The 27770-nt window shown below is 37.7% G+C and overlaps 1 protein-coding gene across 1 annotated transcript in view; it reads left to right on the forward strand.

The window, feature by feature from the left end:
• The window catches only part of LOC127440534 (polypeptide N-acetylgalactosaminyltransferase 18-like), a 133578-nt gene that overhangs the window by 66535 nt on the left and 39273 nt on the right, over positions 1–27770 (forward strand). The window contains exons 4-8 of the mRNA XM_051697191.1: positions 1849–2032; positions 2985–3182; positions 4037–4151; positions 19410–19595; positions 25331–25468. Coding sequence (XP_051553151.1) covers positions 1849–2032; positions 2985–3182; positions 4037–4151; positions 19410–19595; positions 25331–25468 — 821 coding nt within the window. The remainder of the gene's footprint in view (positions 1–1848; positions 2033–2984; positions 3183–4036; positions 4152–19409; positions 19596–25330; positions 25469–27770) is intronic.

Below are 27770 nucleotides of genomic sequence, written 5' to 3' on the forward strand. Positions count from 1 at the left end.
TGCATTGCCCACATAAGCACCACAAGTCAACATGTTGTGCTAAGCGGCTAAAACTCTGACATGCAATGACATTTAAATTGCCAAGAATTAGTGGGGAAAAAAAAACAAACAAACAAAAAAAATGAAACCTGTGATGTGAAGTAGCTTTTTTTTGTCCTAAACAGCTGAGGAGCTATTTCAGTATATTATGCTGTAGCCAGGTTTTTCAAAACCTTTGTATGCCACTGGGACTTATGCGGGTGCATGTTTTGATGTCTTTGATCATTTATTTGTGTAACAGCAGGAGTTAATTGAGTCTGATAGATTAATACTCTCCTTGTGCTGTGGCTGTATTATCTGCAATCATCAAATGTTTGTCATGCAAACATATAACAAAATCATCTTCACAGTCCCAGCAATCAGTAATATATTGCTTTGATTAGGTAAATTACAAGCTATTCCAAAAAAACAAGTACTAGGATGGTACCTTGGTACAGTGATGGGATGGTAATTCCATGGTACATTGATATACTGTAAATACTATGGTACAAAATGATAAATGATCACCACATTAATATTTCATTTATTTACAGTAAATAATACTCCAAGGTACTTAAAAGAATACCATGGTCTCATCATAAGTCAATGTTGAAAAGCCATGGCATTACTATGATCCAAAAAAATAAATTAAAATAAAATAAAAAAAATGGTAAAACCATGGTATGTTTTGGTATGCTTTTGTTAATGGAATGGGTTTCCTCATGCATGATGGCATGATAAGTGCGTGCATACTATAGCAAATTCAGCTTCTTTAAAAGTTTTCATGGAAGATCAAAAGAGAGTTCTATGGAAATAAATTTGCCATTCATGTCATACAGTGATTAATACATTACAGTAGGCCTATATTGAATGTGAAATTGTGTGATGTCTTTATGCTTTTCACATTAGCATCCCCTTCTCTTAAAGGTCACATCCTTTCTCCCACCAGTTTCTGTCTGTGAGGGAGAAAAACATGAAAATTAAAAATAAATCACAGGATTTCAGTTTAACAGTGAAGCGTAACACATGAGAGGACCCAAATTATAACTTAATGACACTTCTTCTTGGTTTGAATTATATATTTATGAGATACACCTTTATTGCGACTTGGTGCCAGATGTGTTCATGTTTTAACTATTGTAAGTGTTAAAGTGATGGTTAGCATACCAGTCAAAAGTTTGGACACACTTACTAATTGTTTATTATTACTGTTTTTCACATTTTAGGATTGCAAGTCATCAAGATTATAGAATAATACAAATAGAATGGGAATACTATTTGTAATAGAGGTATGGGAATTTGGAAGTGACCAAAAAATGTGAAACAAATCAGAATTATCTTATAGTTTAGCTTCTTCATAGTAGAATGTTTCCTTTCCTATTATGTCCAACATTTAAAATATGCAATTTATATTTGTCTACAAAAGGAATTTCTTGCATTTATGCATAAGCTTTTAGATCAAAAGGTTTTTAACATCATAAGCAAAATAAATTCAGCCAAGTGCATCCACACTTTTGACTGGCAGTGTATTAGTGGGAATATATCTTTCATGTTGTTTAGCTGCTGAAGAAAGCAAGCTCAGGTGTGATGAATGGAGTTTATGAATGTTGTATAGTTCACATAGCACAGCAGTGTCTGACCTGATCATCTCATTCAGCTCTACATCCTGGTTCAATACTTCTCTGTTGTTAAAGTGGATTGGATAGGCAGACCCAGGAGTCCATATTGACACACACACAGAAACAATAACGTCCTGTTTTCTGTGACCATGGATAATGAGGACAGTCCTTCATTTGTCTCTGCCTCTGTGTTTCTTTCTCTACCTCCCAGATGAGTTAAAGGAGAAATTACAGGACTTTGTGAAGGAGACCAACTCCAGGCAGCCGGGTTTCATTAAAATGGTGCGGCATAGTAAGCAGGAGGGGCTGATCCGCTCGCGAGTGAGTGGCTGGAGAGCTGCCTCTGCCCCTGTAGTGGCCCTGTTTGACGCCCACGTCGAGTTCAACACTGGCTGGTGGGTGAAATTAGAACTTTTCCTAGCGCTTCATAGCCAGACTATATTTAGTGACTAAACAGGCTCTGTTTGTTATTTAGTCATTGTATCAAGAAAGCACTGCATGTGGAATGTTTCTGTCTTTATGCTAATGAGGCTCAGGTTAAAGCAGGCCTGGTTGCAGATCAAAGTCTCTGAAGGTGCTTCTGAATTTACAGTATTGGGGGTGCACTAGTAGTTAAAGTGAAGACGTTATAAAGAACCAACGTTTTTCAGTTGAGGCTGCTTAACCTTTAAGGTATCATAGTGTGAAAACATTTATTTGTTTGATTTTAAAGGAATATTCCGTGTTCAATACAATTTAAGCTTGATCAACACTGGCATAATATTGATTACCATAAAAATTAACTTTGACTTGCCCCTCCATTTCTTTAAAAAGTGTAAAAATCTTAGTTAGAGTCAGGCACTTACAATGGAAGTGAATGGGGGCCCATTTTTGAACGTTAAAATACTCAATTTTCCAAACGTATAGCCACAAGACATAAACAATATGTGTGTTAATATGATTTTAGTGTGATAACATCACTTAATAATCGTTTCTGTGTAAAGTTATAGCCAATTTTACAACTTCGTTGCCATGAGGATGTAATGTCAACAAATCCTAAAACCCTAAAATGACTGTAAAAATGACAATTTAAACAACTTTACAGCTCAAATAATACATGAGTTTTAACAGAAGAATTAAGCAAGTTAAACCCTCCAAAAATTGGCCCCATTCACTTCCACTATAAGTGCCTCACTGTAACCTCGATTTTTGCTTTTTTTTTTTTAAGAAAAGGAGGGACGAGTCAAAATACATTTTTGTGGTAATCAACGTTATGCTACAAATGCAACTTGTATTGAGCCCAGAATATTCCTTTAAATAAAACATGCTCACTGGGCAATAACCGATTTTATTGTTTTATGTTCACAGGGCTGAGCCTATTCTCCAAAGGATCAAAGATGATAGAACCAGGATTATATCTCCATCTTTTGACAACATCAAATACGACACATTTGAGATTGAGGAGTACCCGCTTTCTGCTCAGGGCTTTGATTGGGAACTGTGGTGTCGATATCTGAACCCGCCAAAATCTTGGTGGAACTTAAACAACAGCACCGCACCAATCAGGTATTTCATTCAATTAATTAGTGAAAATGTCCTTCAATAATTACCTTATGGTCCACCATTTGAAAATTTAAGCAGCTTTAGAAACAGCTTGAAAGACAAAAGAGTAGGGGTGCAAAATATAACTCCATATAAGTATCAGCCAATATTAGCTTCACTTCTTTTTTTTCCCTTGTATTTCCTTTCCTTTATTTTTCTAATTATTAGTATTATCAATTGAACTTAATGTATATTAGAAGTAGATAGTCAATTTTTAAAAGTACTAAACAAAAAAATAATTTCTACTGTGCATGTTAATTTTTGATGCCAGATTTAATTTAAAGCATATACAATTTTATTTTGGAGCTTTCGTGTGTGAAACAAACAAACAAACAAACAAACAAACGGGCAAAACAATATAGATTTATAATCAAATAATAAAATGTAAAAGAAAAAATAACTGTTATAAATAATATCATTCATTTCAATATGAATATCATTTTAAAACAACAGATTAATACTAGATAAACATATCAGTTATAATTTAGGAATAGGTGTTAACTGTGTCAGCCATAGTATATAAATGTACAGTACTTTATAAAAATAGTATATATGTATTATGCAGACAGATAGATAGATAGATAGATAGATAGATAGATAGATTGAAAAGAGTGACAGACAGGCAGACAGATAGATAGGTAGATAGACAGACAGATAGACAAATAGCTTAATAGACAGACAGACAGACAACTGTTAAATGATGCTCTGTAAGACCAAGAATGTGTACTAAATAGGAAACAGGGTCCATTTTGAATTCTTGTATTTAATGTCTATTTGTATTCCATTGATGTCGACCTATCACGTGTTTGCTTCTCTAGGAGTCCGGCCCTGATTGGCTGCTTTGTGGTGGACCGGCAGTATTTTGCAGAGATTGGACTGCTGGATGAAGGCATGGAGATTTATGGAGGAGAGAACGTGGAGCTTGGCGTGAGGGTGAGATATGATATCATTCAGTACAGGGAACAGGGTAATGATGATAATGAATTCACTCTTGAAGGATTAATGTCTGTAATGACTCCATTCTTGGCAGGAGAGTCTGGTACCATTCACTTTGTCTGTTGTCAGAATGCTTTCTTTTGTTCGGTTGTAATTGTTTGTATTTTCAAGTGGGGTAGCTCACAAATGACATATACATAATTTCAGTTTTTTTCTTTGGGTGGATGGATGGATGGTTTTTTACTAGAATTTAGTAAATTGTGTACAGTGTCTTGGAAAAAATACTTGGACCCTAAGACAATTTTAAAGTTTCACTGAATTACAAATCCCATTTTTTAATTTTTTCTCTATAATATGTTTTATTGATTCACAGTCAATATTAAACAATTTGGTTTTAAAGACATTATTGTAGATTTTTGTCCATGTGAGTTTGTTTAGAGACCATCTATATGCTAGTATACACCTAAATGTTGACAAAATTAGCCGGAAAAAAGCATTTAAAGTTTACTGTTTTTTTGTTTTTGTTTGTTTGTTTGTTTTACCTGGGGATATATAATATAATATTGATGACTCATACTGCACTCACTCATGTTGTCCAATAAAATGGTCTCTAGAATGAGAATCATGGTTCTTGGCTTTGATGTAAACTGAAGCCTATAGGTTAAAAAAAAGCCCTTTAACATTTTCCGCCCAAACATAATGCTTCAATAGGACATGAATCGAAACAGGAAATAAAACTCCATTTGTGAAACCATTTCATTGGGACTTTAACACAGGAACTAAATGCTTAGTCAAATGGCTTATTTCAGTCTATATTTCCATTAAGAAGATTTTGTAACTTAAAAAATGTCACTTCAACTGTGAGCCTCTTGAAATAGCTAGAAATAGAAATAATGTCATTTCAATTTTGAGTGTCAGTGCTAGAGATAAAATGATTGCATAGAACAAAATGTCAGTGTAGGATTTGTAATTAAGTAAATTATTCAGTTGATTCGTTTTTAATGAACAGGTCACACAACCCTCCACAAGACTGGTAAAAATCCTATAAAATTCCCTGCTGACTGAGGGGGATGATTCAAAATGTCTTTCAATAAACCTCAAATATTCAGTGACCTGTGTCAGTCACAGTCCAGCCCTTGTATAATAAATCCTTAAGGAAGCTAATGCTGCAACCTAGTCTCATAGAATAAACCTTACTGTACAGTAACTACATATTTGCAAACTGACTTGTACGTGCCGAATACTACAGTAAGTTTCGCCGCAGTTTCTTGGTGAAATTAACACTAGAGGCGCTTCAACAATATTTTCACACAAATTACAGCTACAACGGCTGATTATGGCTTTATGAACACTTATTTTTTTACACTATTACTAACACACTGCTATGTTATGATATCGAAACACTTTTACTTTAATTCATCATATGAAAAACAATATATTTTAACGCTTTTATTACAGACTCCGCCTTCATTTAAACACTTATTTTAGTGTGATTAGTTTCCATGGTAGCTCACCTGATAGAGTGTTGGACTTTGGATTCTGAAGTAAGTGGTTCGAGACTAATCAAGCTCACACGTGAGATGAGAGTGTTATAGAAGCGACACGAGATGACGTTGTTGCTTCAGAAAATGTGCTTTTCATTTCTTTTTGGACACTATTGGTTAGGTTTAGGCGTTGGCTAAGGATTTCTGTTTTGTGTCTACCTCTCATATGATTTTAAATCACCTTTGGTTAGGTTTAGGTTAACGTTTAAGGTTAGGGTGGTACGTTTTACTCATTCAAATCTAGTATTCACATAAAAAATCTTGTCTGATTACCACACCACTTCACACGCTTTTGGCGCCCCCCACTGAACATTTCACTGGGAAACTGGAGCCAAACGTGTAAAAAGGCACGTAATTTCGTTTAGCAAAAATGTTGCCACGGTCACAAAATATTCATGAGACCAGGCTGTAATAGTCATACAGTGGCCCCAACAGTATTTGGTCTCTTAAAAGTATTCACATGTTTAAATGTGATTGCATTAGATAACAAAATATCGAGTTTTTTTTTAGAGAAAGATAGCACACTTTTCAAGCAATACATATCACACTGAGAAGTTTGTTGGGTTTGAAATTATAAAGCAATAGATATATGTAACAGAGTTCGTATTTTCAGGGCCAATGGAGGAGTCAGGAGGCAGCGGAAACAGTCAACGTGAGTCTTTTATTACTCTTCAGCGTCGTTCACAAAACTTAAACAAAAGGGCACAAGTGGCCAAGTAATCACACACAAACGAGTCAGTAATTCTTGTTGCACACACACAGGAACAGTCTCTCTCTGGTCTCTCTCTTTCTGCCGACTGATGCGTCTGTTGGCCTTTTCAGGTCTTCCTCCGCCATCACTATAATGAGAGACAGGTGTTAATGATAATGACAGCCCATGTGACGAGCCTTACCATTCTCCCTCTCCCGCAGACAGATACACGACCACGCACCCATCCCCACATTATACTTTTCAAATTGAAGACAATGTGGACACTTTCTTGGTGTTAAATGCTAGTGGAACATGTCTATAGTGAATGTGCTGTACTACACCTGTGGTAATTCTGATAAGACACCTGTGAACTTGAAGGGAACTGACTTTATACATCCACAAAAAATTACTTTGGAACCAGTTGGAAACAAGTAATTGCAAAAAATGGCTCAAAAAATTGATATTTTGATAAACAGTTTAGAATCATTTGTTTGCAGATGCCCATTGGTTGGATATTTTGTCATCTAATGCAATGACACTCATACATCCGATTTGAGGCAGATTTCAGTCTGTTCTTCAAACGCCACTATTGTATGGCTTCTGTGCCATATGGACCTATGGAATACTTTTATGATACTTTTTGGTGCCTTTTTGTCCGTTTTGGAGCATGGCAGTGTGAATCACCATCAATTTTCATTGGAGGGTGTGGTAAAAGAGCAGCGTCATTCTCCCTAAGATCTTTTTTGTGTGTGTTTTTGTTATGAAGTATTCCAAGTATGGCTTAAGTGGCCAAATACTTTTTGGGGCCACTGTATACAATATAATATGGGTCAGAACTCCATGAATAACATCCAGAGACTAGAGGGCGAACTCACTGTCCCCATCTGTCCTCTACGTGAGTCAGCACAGCCTGACTTTCAATGCTTTGACCACTCTCTCCAAGCACAGTAAAATATAATCGATCAAGCTGAAGGAGAGAGTAGGACTACATTTCTCTCCCTAGTAATTTTCCCAGAGTGAATGATATGCTTTTAAGATTTTTATGCTTGATAATGGGCCACTGATTGCTTTTTGCTGAAAGCATGCACAGTTTTCTCTGAGACATACTTTTTCACTATCCTTTGCTGGTTTATGGATAAATGGAAAGTGAATCATGCTGATTGCATACACAAAGTCACACAGAGACACAGCAAGACCATTTTCAAATCTACACAGAGCATAGAATGGCACACCATTTAAAATCTAAAAAAAGAGCAATAAGCAGTGAGAGGGTGTGGTAAAGTTACTGTAATGCACGAACTAGAACACAGACAAGTAGAGTGATATAGTCCAATTAGATTAGAGGAACGTGATTAACTGTTGTACAACATTCATTAGTCCAAGACCATATCCAGTGCCGTTCTAATGTGGATGAGAAACATAAACATAGAAAAATCTATGCTTTTTCAACTGAAAACGTATTTGTGTGGACGTGGCCTGACAGTTGCTAAGCAAAATATCAACCTGCCACATTAATATAGAATGTGTGGTCACAGGTGTGCTTTTATCAGCATTTCACAATGGCTTTGAACATGACTTATAATCAGAATTTAGAATCGGAGAAGGAAATGCATTGTGTCCTCAGTCAGTTTTGAAAGCTTAAAGTGGACGAGAAGAAAATGAATCACATGGAGTCTGAAGCCTTCAGAGTTGATAAACGGAGATTAGCGTCTAGTGTGATAAAACACACAAAGCTTTTTTTTATTTTTTATATCTTGACACAAACTGACATAAACAAAGAAAATAAAGGACATTATGTTGAACATGTAAGCGAATTGTAGTGTAGCAGACATAAGAAATAAATAGGTTATGCAGAGGTTTGACGATTCAATATATAGAAAGCAAACTAGGCAAATGTTGCTCAAACATTGGCGGAGTGATGTTTCATATTTCACTCTAAAATCAAAGGGAAAAAAAAGAAATTATCTTTGTCATGAAGAAAATTAAACATATTTTTAGGATACACAAGTTTTGTTTTCATGCACACCCTCTCACTAATATAATCAGAAATTTGATATAGCCTACATTTGTGAAATACAGTTGTAAGTATACTGTACATTGTGATAGTATTTGTGAGTGTGAGATATTTTCATGTTACTGTAATGAGAATTTGGGTAGGAAACGTTATAAAAATGGCTTACTATATGTTTTTCGGGTGAAATATGACAGATATTTCTTGACAATGTGGTTTGCAAAATAGGATTGATTATTATTATTATCATTATTATTATTTATTTATTTGTATTTTATTTATTTTTTTGATGTTGAGGTGAAATATGACCCGGACATTTCTTCATGGGATTCACCCGTCTACTTTAATTACGCCGTCAGATTTTGTCTCCAATTATATTATAAAGCATTGTTCCAAAGATAATATACTCTCACAACAAAAGCTTCACATTAGTCTAAAAGTAATCTGCTATTCTGCTCATGAATCACTTTGCAGTCCCTTTCCTCATTAAAATAAATCAAATTCTTATTGATCAATTTACAGCATCAGAAAACAAATATGCACTCTTTGCTATGCAAACTCGTAGCATGCGCTGTTATATTGTCCTTAGGGAGGGAGTTCAGATAAAGGATGAAGGAAAATGAGAGTTTGTGGTGCTATTTGTTGTGCATTCCACGAATAAAATACACCAGAAATGCCCAAACAAGGGCCCGCAGGCCAAAGTTAGCTTGTGATGACCTTTGATTTTTTCCCGCCTTGCCATACAGTATATGACGGGAAAAAAATACAAATTATACATATATATATATACAGTACAGTATAAATATACGCCATTGATGCAGCTCTTCATTGTATTAGTTAAGCAGACTGCAGAGTAATGTTTTTTTTTTTGTTTTTTTTAGGTATGAAATCATAATGGAGGGACACCAGGGCAATGTTTATATTTTAAAATAACACAGTTTGATATAATGCAACATTCACTTTTGGGCCACGGCCCTCAATCAAGTTTGATTTTTGATATTTGTAGGAAAAGGTTTGGGCACCTTTGCGGTGCATTATGGTGTCCTGTTCCTTTTTTTGTTTTGAAGCATTAGAGGCACAAATCCCTTTTTGTTGTTGTCGTTGTTGTGAGAACTATTGGATATGTTTGATAAAATTATCTTGCGTAAAATGTACCATTAAAAATTTAAAATGTAACATTAAAAGAGCCTTGTTTTTACACATGAAATATCTGTATCCCCTCCCTCCTTCTTTAAATAGGAATTTAAGTCTGTCTAGCTCAGTACAGAATGGTGAAAATACAAGTAAATAATCTCACTCATTTTTACACAAACTGTAGTGTTGACTGCATTTGTCAGCATTCAAGTTTAGCATGCAACCCTTCTGTCACTTAAGTTATTATAAGAAAGAAATTATCAAGAAAATACATCTATATATATATATATATATATATATATATATTTGTAGTAAATATTTGTGAAGTTTGCCAATTACAAAACAACATTTGGTCCCATTTAACTCTCTACTAAATAAAATCTTAATTTAAACTAAATTAAAAATTAAAATTGTATCATTTATCATATATATATATATATACACAGTACTGTGCAAAAGTCTTATGTGAAGCAAATAAGATGCTTAAGATGGTCATTTATATTTTCAGCTTTAGTATGTCAATAGGAAATATACATTTTATACTCCCAAACATTTATTTTGCAAATAGAATAGATAGAAGAACAGGGAGCCCAGCAACAGATGTCATGGTCCCCACAGAGCCCCCCACTGAACATTGTGTCAGTCTGAGATTACATAAAGAGACAGAAGCAATTGAGACAACCTAAATAGATAGAAGAACTGTGGCAAATTCTCCAAAAAGCTTGGAACATCCTATCTGCCAACAACCAAGAAAAACTGTGTCCGGGTGTACCTAGGAGAATTGGTGCTGTTTTAAAGGCAAAGGTGGTCACACCGAATACTGATTTAGCTTTTTTATGTTTATTTTGTATGACATTAATTGATAAATGAAAACTATTTATGTCATTATTTTTGAAGACATCCTCACTATGAAACATTTTTCCCAAGTGCCTAAAACTTTTGCACAGTACTGTGTGTGTGTGTATATATATATATATATATATATATATATATATATATACTGTATATAACCTATTTGATTTTTACTGCTAGACAGTATAAAATCAGCTATTTAGGCATGTCCCAAATTTTAGTAATAGGGTTGGAAAAATTGCATGCCTTTTGAAAAATGAATAGAAAATAATAAAAAAAAACTCTTATATAATATGTGGTTTGACCTCCTAAGGTTCACAGTCAACATTTTCTGAAGGTTAATGCAGATTCTTTACATACTGACAAAAATTTCAAGTTTCAGCCCTATTTTGTACCCCATTCATTGAAAGTGCCTTTTGCTGTATAGGCCAGGGTCTGAAGGACATTAAGCAGCATTGTGTGAGGGCTCTTACTCTCTGTATCCAAAGGGAATAAGGGTTTTGCTGATGGGGCACCTCTGTGACGAAGAAGGTGGATGGGGAGTTGAAACAGATGGCATTTTCTAGTCAAGAATAGAGCATAACAACTGTTTGCTACAATAAAGAGTCATCTCAGCACACTCCTCTGTCCTCAGAGATAGGCTGGGACTGCTAGAGCATAATTGATTAATGTGACTTTACATACATTCCCATTTCCTGCTGGTTTCACCCAGAGAACAATGACTCAGATTCTCAGATCTGTGCAGTGTTGATTTTCAACAGTTAGTTCAGTGTGGAAAACTCAACATGGCAAGGTGACAGAAACTTTGAGAACAGAGAGCAAACAGGGGAAGTATTTATAGAGATGTCATCCTCACAAGTCTTTTTCATTAGAGATTTGCATGGTTGCAAATTAGTTATAAAAATACCTCTTTCAAAACACACAATCCACTGTGTGTTGGTGTCATATTTAGCTTTTATGCTTGATTTTTCCTGTTCTGTATGTGATTTGACAGAAAGAACAGGGAGGGAATAGATACATGTTTGGAATTTTTTTATTTTATGTTCATTTTTTATTTATTTGGTAGTTTTTTGTAATACGCAGCATAACTTACAGTCTGCCCTTCTTTATAGCAAAATAAACCCCTTCAGAGTAATACAAGATGACCTTGATGACCCTATCTGGGTTTATTTTGCAATAACAACCTTCTGACTGCACTGTACTTTATCCCTTACCTAATGTTTACTGTTTCATATGCTATATATATATATATATATATATAAAATAGTATGCAGTATTCAGTCTATATTGTCCAGTAAGCAGTACCCCAATATTCCATTCCCAACAAAAGCCACAGTTTCACTGGCAGTTTATTCTGCCAATCTATTTATCCCAAACATGTCTCTGTGTGATGTGAGATGAGTGCACTCCACAGGAATGAAGCACTCTCAAACAAATATTTGCACTGGGAAATGAATGACATTTCGATTCATTTGAGCCAGTGTACTCCAATCAGTGTCATCACAGCAGAACAAATTCAAGCATGGAGATGATCATTTGGGAGTCAATGTTAGCACACTAGAAGAGCGAGACAAATGTTAGCACTCTGACAACAGTGGAACGGCGCTCTATTTAGAAGGACCGTCAGTGTCCGTAGGAGGACTGGCAAGCAGATAGGATGGGTAAAAGCAGGCGGTCGCACATTCACACTTATACGCACACACACTCACACGTACTACAGACATTTTATAGCCGCCCCCTACTCAGTTCACAGCTCATGTTACTCACAGTAGACCAAAGACTGTCCAACATGGATTCTGACAAGGGTAAATTAGAATGGAGTTAATATTACGGCAGTGTGGTTGCTAATGTGTGCTTTGGTCAACAACCAATTGCATTAACTACCAATTGCGTCAACAACCAATTGCATTAACTACAATAAACCACGACAACAGCAGCTCCACCCTTGCTGAGAAATTTTGTTTTCTTCTTTTCTTTCAATTTAACAACTGCCAGTTAAATATATACAAGCAAGTGATTTTAATTATACAGTTCTTGCAATGATGCGGGAAACCATTTATGTCAGATGTATGATAAAGGGAGAAAGGAAAGGAAAATTCTTGTTGTTACAAACCCATATGGCTTTCTTACTTCTAGAGGTAACACTTAATGGTTCCATTTATTAACAACATTAGTTAACGTGAACTAACAATAAACAATACTTTTACAGCATTTATTCATCTTGGTTAATGTTAATTTCAATATATATACTAATACATTTTTATATTAAAAAGTTGTAGTTGTTAACATTAGTTAATGCACTATGAATAACAATGAACAATTGTATTTTTATTAACTAACGTTAACAAAGATTAATAAATGCTGTAAAAGATTGTTTATTGTATGTTCATGATGCATAATGCATTAACTAACCTTAACTAATGGAACCTTACTGAAAAGTGTTTCCCTTCCAGTGCTGTTCTCATCAACAAAATTACTGGCGAAGATGTTTATTGAAGTTTGTTTTTTAAATTATTTGTCAACGAAGACAAGACGAAAAAGACGCATCATGAAGATAATCAAACGATTTTAATTACAACCTAACATTGCTGATTTTTTTTTTTTTTTTTTTTTACTGCAAGATATTTACAATGTGCTAGTTTTTGTCTAGTTTTTTTTTTTTTTTTTTTTTAATGTAGAAAGAATTGATTCAAAATACATTCATATTATGTTGGGGATTTCCCCACTTCACAAACAGGTTCATTACCTCACTTAAACGCATCCTATTTGAGATTAATCAGCTATATTTGCAATATTAACTCACTATTACAACTTACATCTGCACAATCGATGAAGCTATGTTTAGTAAATTATATGTTTATATTATTGTAAATTTTTGTATATTATTGTAAATTTTTAAAACAGCATTTTCGAAACGCTCTCCATCCATCCATTCGCATTTACAAGAAAATAATGTGAAGGTTGTACAAAGTAACATTTATGTTTAATAATGTTCTCAACGTAAATAGCAGGCACAACAATGCCGCTACAATGTGGGCCACCATCTTGATTGTTTTGGGTTGAATGGATCACATGACTGTGTCACATGACATCATCATTTTCAGATATCTCTGTTTTCCCTGTCCACACTACAACGCGAAGACTGTGTTTTCAAATTCAAATCCACTTGGGAGAGCGTTTTCGACAAAATGTAGAAAAAAAAGATGCGTTTTCAAACTAAAATGTATCAGTGTGGACGTGGCCTTGGTCTGTTACAGACTACGTCTACATTAATCCGGATAAATTTGAAAACAGCGTTTTCATTTTGAAACGCTCTCTGTCCACACTGCCGTTTTCAAATGTTTTCCAAACGTTTCTAGTTCACTCTGAAATGTCTGAAAATGCTTAGATCCCCTTAATTCCAAGTAAACTTCCTGTCGCCTGAAGGAATGTAATGTGAAGGTTGAACAAAGTAACATTTTGCAGGCACAACATTGCTGCTACAACATGGGCCCCCATCTTGATTGTTTTAGGTTGAATGTATCACATGACTGCATCACATGACAACAAATACATCTCTGTTTTCCCAGTCTACACTACAACGCGAAGATGGCGTTTTAAATTTATAAGCTTGGGATAGTGTTTTCGCTGGAAAAAACGGTGTCTCGGTGTGGACGGAAGGCCAAAACGTAGAGAAAAAATATTTGTTTTCAAATGTATCCGGATTAATGTGGACAACGTCACAGTTTGACATGTTTTGTTGTTATTTTGCACATATTGTCAACTAAAATGTTATTTTCATTGAATGAAATGATGTGCCAATTTAGTTAAGAGTAAAACGGACTAAAATGTATGAATATGACAATCAAATATTGACTAAACGTAAAATATATATTTTTGTCAAATATAAAAAAAAAAATTTTTTTTACATTTACACTGCATATTTGGGATGTACACAGTTACCGTTTTTAACATTCGGTTAACCGCAAGGTTTTATTAACGGTTATTTTGTTTTTTGTTGTGAGTTGGGATGTGGGAATAAAGAATGTTTATTGCAAAGGAATTTCCTCAGACACCGAACAGTGAGCTATGAGCCTAAATAGCACAATACATAGACCTTCAAAAGATCAAATCTCACATTAAATTCAAGCAAAAATAATCAAACAGTCAATGCCAGTATCTGTGCTCTGCCCAGGCAGGTTCACATTTCCATGAGGCAGCAAACTCAAGTAACTCTTCGGGGTGCTTTGATTTTTAAATGGTTTAAAATCAAATGGCATTGAACTTGTCTAATTATTGTATGTTAATATGCAAACCAGAGCAAAAGGGAAAACACTGTCTTACCGTTTATCAAGCGCTGAAACTTTACCTGGTGAAAAACAACCTGGAATCATGTGTACTGGTGTAACAGTCACATGAAGTCCCTTTCTGCAACCTGAACTTCAGAACGCAGCACAACGAATGAAACACAACGCAGATGTTTCAAGATGCGTTTATAAAAATGAACGTTTTTTTAACTTGGTGTCTAAAAATGCAGCCATCCTGCATGAGACGCTGAAAGAAAAATCAGTGAGATTCAGCACAACAGTCAGAGATGTCCATCCAGTGCATCTTAACAGTATAAAGAGAAACAGAGCAGATGCACACAAAACCATGTTTGAACAGCCCCTAACTCACCCTATACTTGAAAAACGTACCCAAACCCCACCGAAAAATCCACCGGTTTGTTGGAACTCGTCGAGTTCAGGTCGGCTTGAAGACCTCTATTGCACGTGTAGAATAACCGTATAGCGATTTTGGGATTCAAATAGTGGCACATTGAACGGTTAACTGGATGTCAACTATCCTTGCACATCCCTACCTCTTATTTCTGTGGAACATAAAAGAACATGTTAGACAGAATGTTAGCCTCAGTCACTTTTAACTTTCATTTTATATGGAAAAATGATACAATGAAAGGAAATGGCGACTAGGGCTAACATTCTGTAATCTCCTTTTGTGTTCCATGGAAGAATGAAAGTTGTATGGTTTTGGAGCAACATGAGGCTGAGTAAATGATGATATAATTTTTATGTTTGGGTAAACTATCCCTTTAATTTGCATGTTTTGCTTACAGACATCACCAAGGGAGTGCTTCACTTTTTCCACATTTTGTTATGTTACAGCCTTATTCCAAAATGGATTAAATTCATTATTTTCCTCAAAATTCTACAAACAATACCTCATAATGACAATGTGAAAGAAGTTTGTTTGAAATCTTTGCAAATTTATTAAAAAAAAAAAAATCACATGTACATAAGTATTCACAGCCTTTGCTCAATACTTTGTTGAAGCACCTTTGGCACCAATTACAGCCTCAAGTCTTTTTGAGTATGATTCTACAAGCTTGGCACACCTATTTTTGGGCAGTTTCTCCCATTCTTCTTTGCAGGACCTCTCAAGCGCCATCAGGTTGGATGGGGAGCACAGCCATTTTCAGATCTTTCCAGAGATGTTCAATCGGGTTAAAGTCTGGGCTCTGGCTGGGCCACTCAAGGACATTCACAGAGTTGTCCCGTAGCCACTCCTTTGTTATATTGGCTGTGTGCTTAGGGTCGTTGTCCTGTTGGAAGATGAACCTTCACCCCAGTCTGAGGTCCAGAGCGCTCTGGAGCAGGTTTTCATCAAGGATGTCTCTGTACATTGCTGCATTCATCTTTCCCTCGAGCCTGACTAGTCTTCCAGTTCCTGCTGCTGAAAAACCCCACAGCATGATGCTGCCACCACCATGGTTCACTGTAGGGATGGTAGTGGCCAGGTGATGAGCGGTGCCTGGTTTCCTCCAGACATGACGCTTGCCATTCAGGCCAAAGAGTTCAATCTTTGTTTCTCATGGTCTGAGAGTCCTTCAGGTGCCTTTTGGCAAACTCCAGGCAGGCTGTCATGCACCTTTTACTGAGGAGAGGCTTCCGTCTAGCCACTCTACCATACAGGCCTCATTGGTGGAGTGCTGCAGAGATGGTTGTTCTTCTGGAAGGTTCTCCTCTCTCCACAGAGAAACACTGGAGCTCTGTCAGAGTGACCATCGGGTTCTTGGTCACCTCCCTGACTAAGGCCCTTCTCCCCCGATTGCTCAGTTTGGCCGGGCGGCCAGCTCTAGAAAGAGTCCTAGTGGTTCCAAACTTCTTCCATTTACGGATGATGGATGCCACTGTGCTCATTGGGACCTTCAATGCTGCAGAAATTTTTCTGTACCCTTCCCCAGATCTGTACCTCGATACAATCCTGTCTCGGAGGTCTACAGACAATTACTTGGACTTCATGGCTTGGTTTGTTCTCTGACATGCACTGTTAACTGTGGGACCTTATATAGACAGGTGTGTGCCTTTCCAAATCATGTCCAATCAACTGAATTTACTACAGGTGGACTCCAATCAAGTTGTAGAAACATCTCAAGGATGATCAGTGGAAACAGGATGCACCTGAGCTCAGTTTTGAGTGTCATGGCAAAGGCTGTGAATACTTATGTACATGTGATTTTTTTTTTCATTTTTTATTTTTAATAAATTTGCAAAGATTTCAAACAAACTTCTTTCACATTGTCATTATGAGGTATTGTTTGTAGAATTTTGAGGAAAATAATGAATTTAATCCATTTTGGAATAAGGCTGTAACATAACAAAATGTGGAAAAAGAGAAGCGCTGTGAATACTTTCCAGATGCACTGTATGTGGCTTGTGCTACTTCTTGGTCTGTTTGGTGTGCCATTGTCATAGAAACCACTGATGTCATTGAAAGGAGGGTACCCATAATTGAATTGCTCATCCTCAAAGCAAGATCAAATTGTGATCCTGCATATAACAGGAGCCTGGTGTGATTTAGATTTCAACTAAAGATCTGTAATTCTCTTAGCCCCATACAAGAACCTCATAACCATTTAATGGAGCACTACCTGGGTCATGGCAGGTCATGAGCTATACATTCATAATAATTCTTGTTGAGAGAATCATGACAGCTTCATCTCTGTCACTGTGAGAGCAGAGTGCACCTGCTGGAGTGAAGCAGAGATCGGGTGTCTTTCATTGTTTCTACTCCTGCTCAGCTTCATAATACACACTCCACATTTTTCATCCCTCCACTCTGGCTTCAAAGTGAAGTCCTGACCTCTCATATGCTGAAGTCATACATTTTCACAGACTGTGGTATATGAAAAATGGCTGACAAACTTGAAACAATAAAAATGTGGCTTCAAATCGGATCTCTCATTTTACGACGCTAACAAAAAGTGGCAAAAAGTACCAAGGTATTACAGTGTTTTTTTTTTTTTTTTTTTTTTTTTTTTTGGACTGGGAATGGGTACATTAAGGTCCTTTCAAGTCAAGTTAAGTCGTTTTTATTTGTATAGTGCTTTCTACAATACACATTGTTTCATAGCAGCTTTGCAGAAAATCATGATAATGGTTGCTTTAAGTGCTTTTTGCTCTAAACAGGCATATAATGTTTTGGTATTTTTGTTATATAATTTTCCCTTGTGACCAGTCAATATCAGAAATGTCCTTTATATATTAAATTCCTTCACTGACACACTTTTGGCTCTCGTGGTGGGTATTGTTAAAGGAATAGTTAACCCATATGACTTTTTTTCTCACGGAACACAAAAGAAGAACATTTAATCTAAGGAATATTCAGTTCAAGTTCAGCTCAATCAACAGCATTTGTAGCATAGTGTTAGTGCCCCTATTTTATATATATATATATATATATATATATATATATATATATATATATATATATATATATATATATATATATATATATATAAAAATAATAAATAGAGTAACAGTTTACAGTAATTCACTAAAAATGGAATTAAAAGGTGCCAGTCCATAAACATTACATTACAGAGCTTTTCAAAAGTATAGCAACAAGACGTAAACATTGTACTTTACATGTTAACATGATTTTAGTGTGATAAAATCACTTAATAACCTTATCTGTGTGAAGTTATATCCAGTACCAGGATTACAGAGTTTCGTTGTCATGACAACAAAGTTGTATTCTAGTATATACATTTACACAGACAAGTTTAGCATGTAATTTTGTCACACTAAAATCAGGTTAGTATGTAAACTGTTTACTGTATATCTGGGTATACTTTTAAAATGGTGTGTATTTTAACGTTTATGGAGTGGCTCCATTCACTGCCATTTTAAATGCCAGACAGTAACCTTTTATTTATTTATTTTTTAATAAAGGAGGAATGAGTCTTTTTTGTGAAAATCAACATTGCCCCAAATGTTGTTGGGGCTAACTTATATTGAACCGAGAACATTCCTTTAGCGGAATAGTTCACCCAAAACCGATAATTCTTTCATCCTTTACTCACCCTCATGCCATCCCAGATGTGTATGACTTTCTTTATTCTGCGGAACAAAAATGAAGATATTTTGGAGGATAAAGAATGTGTTTATATCCATACAATGCAAGTCAATGGGGTCCAACACTTCCAAGCTCCAAAAAAGACATAAAGGGAGCATAAAGGTAATCCATTTGATTCAAGTGGTTTAATCCATGTCTTATGAAGTGATACAATCACTTTAGGTGAGAACAGACCAAAATGTAATATTTTCACTATAAATCTTGACATCTGCAGTCTCCTAGGCTCAATAAAGATTTGATTACACTTCCTCGCGCTTGACGCATGCATGGACAAGCTTCTCTTAACACATAACAGACGTCAAGATTTTTGAGTCACTGTGAACTGCAATTTTATCGAAAAGATGGACAGAGATATTCATTAAAATATCTCATTTTATGTTCAGGGTAAGATAGAAAGTCATGTTAGCTTGGAACAACATGAGTAAATTATGGGTAACCTATTCCTTGAAGAGGTCCAGATGAGTAGAGTTTTAGTCTTAGAGACGCAGTGAACAAGATCATCATACTGTACAAAACTTCTGCTCCTCATCAAACTGTCTCTTGCCTAGAATGGTGGCTGTTTGACTTCTCAGCATGAAAATGCATTTTCATTGAAAGCATGGCTCTTTGTATGTGCATATGTGTAGGTGTGGCAGTGCGGTGGAAGTGTGGAGGTTTTGCCCTGTGCTCGTATCGCCCATATAGAGCGTGCCCACAAGCCCTACACAGAGGATCTAACAGCCCACGTACGCAGAAATGCTCTGAGAGTGGCTGAAGTATGGATGGATGAGTTTAAGAGCCACGTCTACATGGCCTGGAACATTCCACAGGAGGTGAGATCTACTATATGTCTGCTTCATACCGCTCAAAATCATGTTGACATTTAGATACATTTATTCAGCAGACACATTTATCCAAAGCAACTTACAAATAAGGAATGCTTAAGTGATTTATCTTGAGGAGACATAAGTAACATAAGAAGAGCTGCAATACAAAGTTAAAAAATTTATAAGAAAAGTACACGCTAGTCTAGAGATGGTGTGACAAAACAACATTGATGAGTTAGATAGTTTGTTATTGTCATCAAGGATTTGGAAGGGAGGATATTTAAGGAATGTTCCAGGTTTAATACAAGTTAAGCTCAAGTGATTGCATTTGTGGCTTAAAATTGATTACTACAAATATATATACACTATATGGCCAAAAGTTTGTGGACACCATATGTGCTTGATGAACATTTGATTTCAAAACCTTAGGCATCAATTTCCCCCTTTGCTGTAATAACAGCTTCCACTCTTTAGGGAAGGCTTTCCACTATACTGTATGTAGTAACATGGCTGCAGGGATTTGCTCTCATTCAGACACAAGGCTATCAGTGAGGTCAGAAACTGATGTTAGTCGATGGGGCCTGACTTACAGTTGCTGTTCCAGTTCACCCCAAAAGTGATCAGTGGGGTTCAGGTCTGGGCTTTGTGCAGGCCAGTCAATTTCTTCCACACCAGACACAGTCAACCATTTCTTTATGGACCTCACTTTGTTCACAGGGGCATTGTCCTGCTGGAACAGAAAAAGGCTATCCCCAAACAGTTGCCACAGATTTGGAAGCACACAAAGCCCAAGCCATTACATAAAGGAACATTAAGATTTTTCTTTACTGGATTTAATGGAGTAACCAAATTCGTTAATTAGAAGGGGGTGTCCTCAAACTTTTGGCCATGTAGTGTGTGTATATATATATATATATATATATACTCGTCCTACGTTTATAAAAAAAAATAAAAAAAAAAAAAATAAAAAAAAAAAGGCTAAAATTTTGGTTAAAATAAAGCATTTACAATGGAAGTGAACGGGGCCGGCCCAAAAATGTTAACATATCAAAAGTATAGCCAAAAGATAGAAGCATTACACACATTGTAACACACTGATTTTTATATAAAAAAAATGCACTTTTATTTCAGGTCATTTGGAGTAACCCTGAGTAAACTTGAAATTAATGAATAAAAAATGAATGACTTGAAAACTTTTTTTAAATTAATGATTAAGTTGTGTACACTCTCATGTAATCAAGGTTCAAGGAAAGTATTTTAATACAATTAATACCACATTACATATTGAAAGTCATTAAATACATTTCTTTTTTTTTTTTATATAGAAAAAACTATGAATGTTGTTCAAAAATGTATGAAACCAAATTGCCATTTCTTCGAAGTTGACACGTGTTCTAAACTAGATTTTTTATAAATTGCTAATTTTATTACCTCATACTACCTTACTTGTCATTGACCCAATTAACATTATGCCACAAATGCTGTCATTTGAGCTTATCTTGTATTAAACCCAGACCATTCCCATAAGAGTTTGTTGCACATTTATAAAGGCCTGCCATTAGAGCATTGCAGTAGTCCAGTCTTGAGATGACAAACATTTAGGAAAGAGTAAGTCTGATCTTTCTGATTTTATAGAGTGCAAATACATGATAATATGGGCAATTTTGTAAGGAAAATGAGTGTTGAATCTTGAATCCATTCATGCCATGAGGCAGTTACTGAGGTTGGAAGTTATAAAAACATTCATACATCAACATCTCAAATCCACTTAAATACTGTAAGCTCTCTGTTTCGGTTGTTGGGAATTAAAATTATTATCAGTTTTGTCTCTTCAGCTCTTATTTCTGTAAAGTCATGCACAGAGCATATGCAAAATAGATCTGATTAGAAAGCTTGTAGAAAAGTGATTACAATGCATACTGAGAAATAAAGCTGTTATTGTTATTGTCTATTAAACAGCCATTACCTCATTTATAGTTCTCCAGCCCTCAGCTTGGCTTCCAACCATATGTTGCAGTGCTCCATTTATTTAGAGAGCTTTGGCCCTGCTCATGCATTTATCAGCAAGACAGCAATTAAGATCTGGTAAGAGCGGAAGGCGTGGTGAGATTGCAGCGATTCCCAGGACGAAGCAGAATGTTGAAAAGGGGAAACGGGAAATGACTGAGGATGCAGGAACACAGACATACTTTTTATTGCTTTGAGCAACATGAACTACAGTAAGATTTCAACCTCCAGTGGTATGGAGGTCATTGCTGAATTGTAATAAATGTGTACTATTAAATCTGCAAAGTCTGGAAAGTGATCCATTGTATGTATTCACAAAATCAGAGACACTCTCTGTGAAATCTGAACACAAGTGGTCAAAGGAGATACATATGAGACGCATGTTAATAGCAGGGGTGTGACGAGGAGGAGGGCATGGCCGGGCCATGAGGATACATGCCCAGCGCTGAGTTGCCTAATCAGCAGGAGGGAGATAAGGGAAGAGCCAGGGATGCTAGAGAGAGAGAGAGAGAGAGACACACACACGCTGCCGCTCTGTGTTTATGTTGCTGTGTTTTCAGTTTGATGTTCTGTTTGATTAAAGTTTTGTTGTTTGTTACTCCGGTTCCCACATCCTCCTTTCCCGAACTGTTACACTGGTGCTGAAACCTGGGAATTGAAGAAGGAAGAACACCGCCATGGAAGCCTCACCTCTGGAGGAAATGTTTAAGACACTCGCCAGCATCCACCAGTCGCAGCATCAGGCCCTCCTCAAACTGCGCACAGAGCAGGTTCATCGCGCTCCTCCAGGCCCAAGTGGAGGACAGGCAGGTGCTCTGGAGCTTGCTACCCCAGGAGGGGGCTGCCGCTGCAACCCCGGACCCCACGACCACCCCGTCCCATGTTCCACTGGTCAAGATGGGCCCCAGGATGATCCAGAGGCTTTCCTGGAACTCTTTGAGCGGACGGCAGGGGCATGCAGTTGGCCAAGCAGCCAGTGGGTGGTCCGCTTGTTACCGCTGTTGTCAAGGGAGGCCCAACTCGCAGCGCAGCAGTTGCCAGCAGAGAACCTCCTGGTGTATGCCAATCTCAAGAAAGTCATCCTGCAACATGTCGGCCGGACACCAGAACAACAGCGTCAACGCTTCCGCTTATACCCTGGGCGAGCACGTCTGGCCATTCGCCTTCGCCCAACAGCTCCGGGACGCCTGCCAGCGGTGGTTGCTGGCTGAGCAATGTGATGTCGGGGCTGTGATCGACCTAGTGGTACTGGAGCAGTTTATTGCTTGGCTTCCGATAGGGACAGCAGAGTGGGTCCAGTGCCATTGCCCAGCGTTGCTCCAAATGGCCATCCAGCTGGCACAGGACCATATGGTGGCGTATTCGGGAGCCGGTGAGCCCCGAGATACTTTTTTTTCTTCCCTATCTCCCCTCACTCTATCTCTGCCCCTTCCTCTCATCCTATTCCTCTTCCCTGGAAAAGGGGCATGCCCCCTCTCCCCCCCCCCCAAACTGGCTCCCTGGCTTCAGGGATTGCACAACCTGCTGGTTTCTCCTGTCCCTCTCCACTCTCACTCCCAGGTTGGTGAATCTGCTGCCACGGGGACGGGCGGGAAGTCTGGCCCGGTTTTCTGGAGCTGCGGGGGGCATTTCCAGGACTAATGCCCGGTGATGGAGGTTGGAACATTGGTTTGGGTCCCCGATGCTCCACAGGCCGCCCCCAATAAAACAGGAATGTACCACATACCTGTGAGTATTAAGGGGGGTACATGCCAGGCCTTGGTGGATTCGGGTTGCAACCAGTTGGTTCTGGTGGACTACGCAATGTGATATCCGGAAGCAGTGCCTCTATGCAACATTTCAGCATGTAGTGTTGCGGAGGCACTCTTCATAATCATCTCCCAAGTGGGGATTCCAAAGAAAATCCTCACTGATCAAGGCACTACTTTCATGTCACGTACACTACGCGAGCTGTATGGATTATTTGGAATTAAATCAATTCGGACTGCGTGTACCACCCACAAACGGATGGCTTGGTCGAATAAAACCCCTGAAAAACATGATTTGTAAGTTTGTGCGCAAAGATGCTTGGAATTGGGATAAATGGCTTGAACCTGTTATTCACAGTTCAAGAAGTCCCGCAAGCCTTCACAGGGTTCTCTCTGTTTGAATTATTGTATGGCCATAAGCCTCGCGGGGTCTTGGATGTTGTGAGGGAAAATTGGGAGTTGGGACCTTCAACCAGCAAAAACGAAATTCAAAACGTTCTTGATCTGAGAGCAAAACCCCACACTTTGGGGCAGCTATCACAGGAGAATTTGCAACAGGCTCAAGAACGTCAGTCCCATCTGTATAACAGGGAAGATCAGCTACAGGAATTTACACAGGGAGATAAAGTCCTTGTATTACCACCCACATTAAGCTCTAAATTACTTGCAAAGTGGCAAGAGCCCTTTGAGGTCACACGGCGAGTCTGGGAAGTCAATTCTGAAGTTAAATGAATGGATGGGGCGGAGCATGGCAGATTTACCACCTCAACCACTTAAAACTGTGGAGGGAGGTGGTCTCAGTGGCTTTGGCGACGGTGGTACTGGAGAGGGAGGAGCTCAGGCCAGAGGTGAACTTAAAAGCTAATTGAGGCACCCCGGTCACTTGCAGAGACCACCTCTAACCATCGCAAATCACGGATATGGCCCAGTTGCAAAGAGAATTCTCAGACGTATTCTCGCCCCTTCCCGGTCGTACGAACCTCATAGAACACCATATCGAAACAAACCCAGGGGTAGTGGTATGCAGTCGTCCCTACTCTAGTGGATGGAGCCATGCCAACAGACTTTTATGCAAGTGAAAGCTGGACTTTGTGGTGGACCATTGTTACATTCTCCTGATTTCTCTCTCCCTTTTGTGTTACAGACCGATACGTCGGACAGAGGGTTGGGAGCCGTGTTGTTCTAGCTGGTCGTGGGGGAGGAGCGGCAGGTGCTGTACATCAGTCAGAAGCTCTCGGTGAGAGAGGCAAGGTACAGCACCATTGAGAAGGAGTGACTGGCCATCAAGTGGGTGGTCCTCACCCTTCGGTACTACCTCCTGGGACAGGCTTTCACCCTCTGTTCGGATCATGCCCTGCTACAGTGGCTCCATCCCATGAAGGATACCAAGGATAACCCATTGTTATCTGGCTCTTCAGCCTTATAAGTTCGAGGTGGTCCACAGGCCGGGGGCGCAGATGGCTGTTGCGGACTTTCTCTCTAGAAATGGGGGGGCGGAGGGGCGAGGGTGGGATGGGTACTGGGCAGGCCGGATGGCTCCCTGGCCTGAGTCGGGCGGTAAGGGTATGTGGTGGTGGGGGCGTGGCTGAGTGCCGGCTTGTAAATGGAGAGCGAGATCAGGAAATGAGAATGGTAAGGATCATCATCTGGCAGTGATTGTCTCTAACAGCTGTTTGTCATTGCAGTGAGAGTGGAGATGGGTTTTAAGAGCGAGCCAGATGCCAGTGAAGGCAGAGAGAGCTACCCACACGCACACACCCAGAGAGAGCGTGTATTGACAATCTGCTGAAAGCGAGTTTTGAGTTGTAAAATAAATTACATTTTTAGTTGAATTTCACCATCTCCCGCTTCCTCCTTGCACCCCATCATAAACTTTCTTACAAGGTGTAAACAGATATGTGTCTTTGTTGACCACTTGTGATCAGATCTCTGAAACGGATGTTAATACAAGCTGTAAAATGGATTTTTGTTTGTTTGTGTCATCAGGACTCAGGGATAGACTTTGGCGACATCACAGAAAGGAAAGCACTGAGGAAAAGACTGCAGTGCAAGACCTTCCGTTGGTATCTAGTGAACATTTACCCGGAGATGAGAATGTACACAGACAACATTGCATATGGAGTGGTGAGTATTTGCGTTTCGCCCTACTGTTATGAAGTGGACTCAGGACTGCAAGAGCAACATATTTACCACAAATAAAGAGCTAAAACACAGCATAAATAACTGTATATTTTGTCAGATTGGTTTATTACCCAGAGAAGTGTTATCAAATTGAAAGTCATTAAGTCAGTGGAATCAAATTTCCTTTTGTAGTCCTTAAAAACAGAAAAAGAATTAGCATTGCATGGGTTCCCTCGGGAATTCCCAATTAGATTTTAGAACAATGGTTTTCGATTGATGAGTAAAATAAGGTCTGTATTTTACATTACTTGAGACTTTAACATTTTGCTCTGCAATTTAAACGACACACTGCAAAAAATCTTCTTCTTTTTAAGTTTCTAGTAAAAATATCTAAACATTCTTAAAACAAGATCAATTAACTTGCAGCAAAATAACAAGATATTTTTGTATTTTTTTCAGATATTTCACAGTTTAGTAATGTTTATGCTTATAACAAGAAAAAACTATTTGCCAATTGTATAAGAAAAAAACTGATTCATAAACCCTTAATTTAGTTTGATTTCTCTGAAAACAAGACTTAATATCTTGTGTCATTCTACTTCAAGAATTTTTTTCTTGTTTTAATGATTTATATCTCTTTTCTGGAAAATAAGACATACATTGCTTACAAGTTGTTACATAAGGACTCCTCAAGTAATGTTACAGGAATAGTTGAGAATTCACCAACAAATTTAAATTCACTAAGTGCGCTAAGTGGTCGTGCAAGAATTTGCATGATTTTTAGCACTAAAGCCACTATGAAGAAGCCTAGCTCATAGTACTTTGCATGAGCGTGTAATGGACATGGAGATTTAAATTTCTGGAATATGATCTTGGTGTCACATGGACTTCTTTATGATACTTTGGGTCCTTTTTTAAGATTTAAAGTGAGGCACTTTTCACTGCCATTATATTGAGTGGACAGCCTATGATGTTCATCTCCTTTTGTGTTTTGCATAACAAAGAAAGTCATATGGGTTTGGAACGACATGAAGCTGAGTAAATTATTACCACAGACCTTAGTTTACTTTTAGACCAAAAACCGATATTCTAAAAACCCATTGGAAATTCCATGGTAACCCATGGTGAATTAGCCTTCCAGGTTGGCCTACAAATTGACGTTATGACAAAACAGCTCTATTGTTAAAAGTCTAATTCAGTCCAGAGCAGTGGTGGTAGCAAGTCTCTATCTCTCCACACAGCTGATGCTTTAACTGCTGTTCCTGTGAGTGCTGATTAAGCTACAGCCCATTGTCAATGCCCAGATATTGTTCCATTGAGGCTGGATTTGAGAGCAGCAGTTTGCGACGTGTAAAACCCACTCACTGTTCCGTCCGAGGCATCTGAACAGGATTTTTCAAATTGCTTGACAAAATTATGCATGCAGTGGTAGTCTTTGAAGCGTAGCACACCCGTATTGGTGTGTATTAGCCATGCATTTCAAGTCCAAACAATTCATTCCCTCATTATTTCCCACAAGACAAAATAATAATGCACTTGACTCAGTATTGATGCAGAAACAAACTGTCTGGTGGAGGTGTGGTGCTCATCCTGGGCATATATGTTTTCAGAGGTGCAATTTAAAAAGGAAGAATCTGTGGAAAATAGGTCAGCCTTATTGAAATGAATTCTGGGAGTAAAGGGCTCAGAAATAACTCTCGTCCTCATTACTTTATTCTGACTGACTGCATTTGATGAGCCTGTCAATCACTTTGGCAAGAAATTCAGCACACAGTGATAAAAAGCACAGCAGTGTTCAGGCGAATCCAGCAAAAAAAATGTCACAATAGAGATAAGATCTATTGAAGTGCCCCACTAAGAATTATATTGTCAGTGTTACAGGCTTGTTTTTAAATATTATTTTCATTTGATATATCAGTTAAAATTGTTTAAGGCTCTACGTAAAATGAGTAAGCACTTCAGAGGTCAAATCAGGTAACTCAAGTCATTTGTGGAAAAAAGTACGTGAAAATAAACCTCTTTTACTTCACCAGACTTTGGCTGGAATATAATTTAGATGATTCATGGGTGTGCATAAACTTATGAAAATATTGTTTTTTTTTTTTTTAATGAGAAACTGTAATTAGAAAAAGAGAACTGAACCACATTACGGTGCACTTGAGAAACAGCTTTGGGTTTTACATTCTGCATCTGATAATATGTATCTGAAATTTTTCTCTGTTAAAATATTTTCTCATATCAATGCTTAATATGCAGAGACAACTATACATAAGCCATTTTGTTGTCAGAACGTGCCCATGTGCCC

This window comes from Myxocyprinus asiaticus, chromosome 1 (assembly GCF_019703515.2).
Source record: "Myxocyprinus asiaticus isolate MX2 ecotype Aquarium Trade chromosome 1, UBuf_Myxa_2, whole genome shotgun sequence".
Lineage (NCBI taxonomy): Eukaryota > Metazoa > Chordata > Actinopteri > Cypriniformes > Catostomidae > Myxocyprinus > Myxocyprinus asiaticus.